The 2,431-nt window shown below is 49.7% G+C and overlaps 1 protein-coding gene across 1 annotated transcript in view; it reads right to left on the bottom strand.

Annotated features, from left to right (window-relative positions):
- Usp13 (ubiquitin specific peptidase 13) overlaps positions 1-2,431 on the bottom strand; it is a 119,124-nt gene that overhangs the window by 49,079 nt on the left and 67,614 nt on the right. The window contains exons 9-10 of the mRNA XM_013347427.2: positions 1,668-1,739; positions 1,237-1,330 (exon numbers count right to left, since the gene is read on the bottom strand). Coding sequence (XP_013202881.1) covers positions 1,237-1,330; positions 1,668-1,739 — 166 coding nt within the window. The remainder of the gene's footprint in view (positions 1-1,236; positions 1,331-1,667; positions 1,740-2,431) is intronic.

Genomic DNA, 2,431 nt, shown 5'->3' with positions numbered 1-2,431 from the left:
AGGATCCCCGTGTGTCCCCAGTCAGGATCCCCGTGTGTCCCCCGTGTGTCCCCAGTGAGGATCCCCGTGTGTCCCCAGTCAGGATCCCCCGTGTGTCCCCAGTCAGGATCCCCCATGTCCTGGAGGATTTGCAGCCATTACCTTGCAATGCTGGGTAACAAGACAACCTGAGAAGGTGAGCTCTGCCGATCCCACCCTCCTCGCCTCTCCCGGGCTCTCTAGGCAAAGCATCTACTCCCTCCCTACCCCCTTCCCAGCATACTTCCCTCTCTCCATCCAGACACCTCTGAGGATACACTGCCCTTCACATCCTCCTTCCCTCCTTTGCCCACTCCCACCAGCAGCTGATTCCACATGACCCACAAGGAACTCACTTTCCACACCTGCTCTTAAATTACCATACTAGCTAAGGATAGCTGACCTAACTGGGGAGCATAGAGGTCAAACACTTGAGACCCAGCATGGAACAGGCTTGAGCACCACAGTGTACAAGAGAACATGGGGTATTCAGAAGAGACAATTCTGAGGGAAATGAAACTCTTTGGGAGAGCTGTCTGTAGATAGGACAGAGTTATAGGGATGCTGCTTCCCTGAGTCATTGCCCATGCTGGGGTTGGCTGCCTTTGGGGAACCCACACTCCTGTCAGTCATCCCTCATCCGTGTTCATCCGAGTACTCCCCAAGAAACTCATTGGCTCCCCAAACCAGATTTAGGTTAACTGTTACTGTGGCCTGTTTCATGTAGCCTACATACAGGGAGTACATGCTGTTTGTATCTCTGAAGAAAAAGTTACACAATGCTGGCCTACACAGGGAGACTCTTTCTAGAAGGAAGAAAAGGGAGCAGGAAGGGGTTGGGGAGGAGGAGTTGGAGACATGGCAGGAGAGAGACAAGAGGACCTAGCAAAACATCTGGAGTTTAAGGTAAACACTGAGAGGCCCAGACTGGATAAGGAGAAGGTAGTTTTTAAGCTTCATGCCTCCAATCCCAGATCTGCCTTAGGAAAATTATGAGTGAGGACACACATGTCACCCATGTTGAGATCCAAGCCGGTGGTAACTGACACTGCTGTCTTTTCCTTACCTTGTTTTTAAAGAGCACAGGGACAAGACCCCACTCACAGCTACCCTGACAGTTCCCAGAATTGACAACAGCCTTTTGCCAACACAGTACACTCCCACTGCTGACCAAAGTTCACCCACGTGCATGGCCACATGGCACACGGGGACACATACCTTGTGTTCCTCCTTCATCACTTGTTCAATGAGCTCAGACTTCACTGGAGGCTTTGAGTACTGGCCAGAGAGGAGGCCGTGCCCCAATTTAGTCCTAGACAGGAGAGAGACAAACAATGAAGAGGCCACTGCTGTTTCCCACAGAGATGGAAAGGTCACCCATGAGTCCTTGTGTGGCAGGGAACTGTTCTCTGTCCGGACTCCTCACAGACAGCTTGGCTTTTGCCTCTGCTTGGCTTTGACCCCACTCTCCAGGTAAATTTCCTCAGTAATTTTAACTTTACTAATCTCTTCTATAAAGGCAACACACACCCATTCTAGAACACTTAAAAATACAGGAAATAAAGAAGAAAAACGAATTGCCTTCAACTCAGCAGCAGCCAATGCGAACAACCCCACCAGAAACTTAAAACACAACACTGGGCACTTACATCTGTGTGTTGAAGTCCTGGGTTGGATCTAACGGCGAGTAGTCGAATATCCTTGGGAGGTTTCCCACATACCTAGGAGACAACAGGACAGTCACCATGGAAATGGGTCAACAGAAGCAAGCTGTCGCTCTACAGACACTCAGCCAAGGAAAGGTTCCTCCCTCCACAGCAGACCAAATCCAGGGTGGGTTTCCTGTCCCTAGAGGCTCTGTGAAGTCGCACCCCTCAGATGTGCCCGTCTCCCCATCTGAGACACAAGCTTAAGATTCCGAATCTCCTCAACAGCCCCCCCACATCATTCTGACATGTCGGAAACCACGGCACCATAATCACTGCCTCAAAATAAAACGGCCTCCAGCAAATGGGGAGGTTAAGGCAAGAGGGTTCCGAGTCCAAAGACAGCCTGCTTGTGCTACACGGTAAGACACTGACCCACACACAACAGGTGAGGTTGCTGACAGCCTTCCCCAGCCAAAGTGAAGATCGGTCCCCAAACGCTACACCCAGCTCAGCTGTGGGCTTCCCTCCCAGTCTTTCCTTCTCTAAAGTTTTTTGTTTGTTTTGTTTGTTTGTTTGGTTGGTTGGTTTTTTTGCCAGTGAACTTTGCTCTATCACTTTATTGGAAATCCCCATCCTCCATAACAGCCCATTATGGGCTAACATCAACAATAATTCGCGATCCTAGAGAAGCTAAATAAGAAGGTGAATCCAAAGACAAACATATAGGCATCCTCTTGAATATTAACCTTCATCAGGCGATGAAA

This window comes from Microtus ochrogaster, chromosome 1 (genome assembly GCF_000317375.1).
Source record: "Microtus ochrogaster isolate Prairie Vole_2 chromosome 1, MicOch1.0, whole genome shotgun sequence".
NCBI lineage: Eukaryota > Metazoa > Chordata > Mammalia > Rodentia > Cricetidae > Microtus > Microtus ochrogaster.
This window is presented reverse-complemented; position numbering and strand designations above follow the sequence as displayed.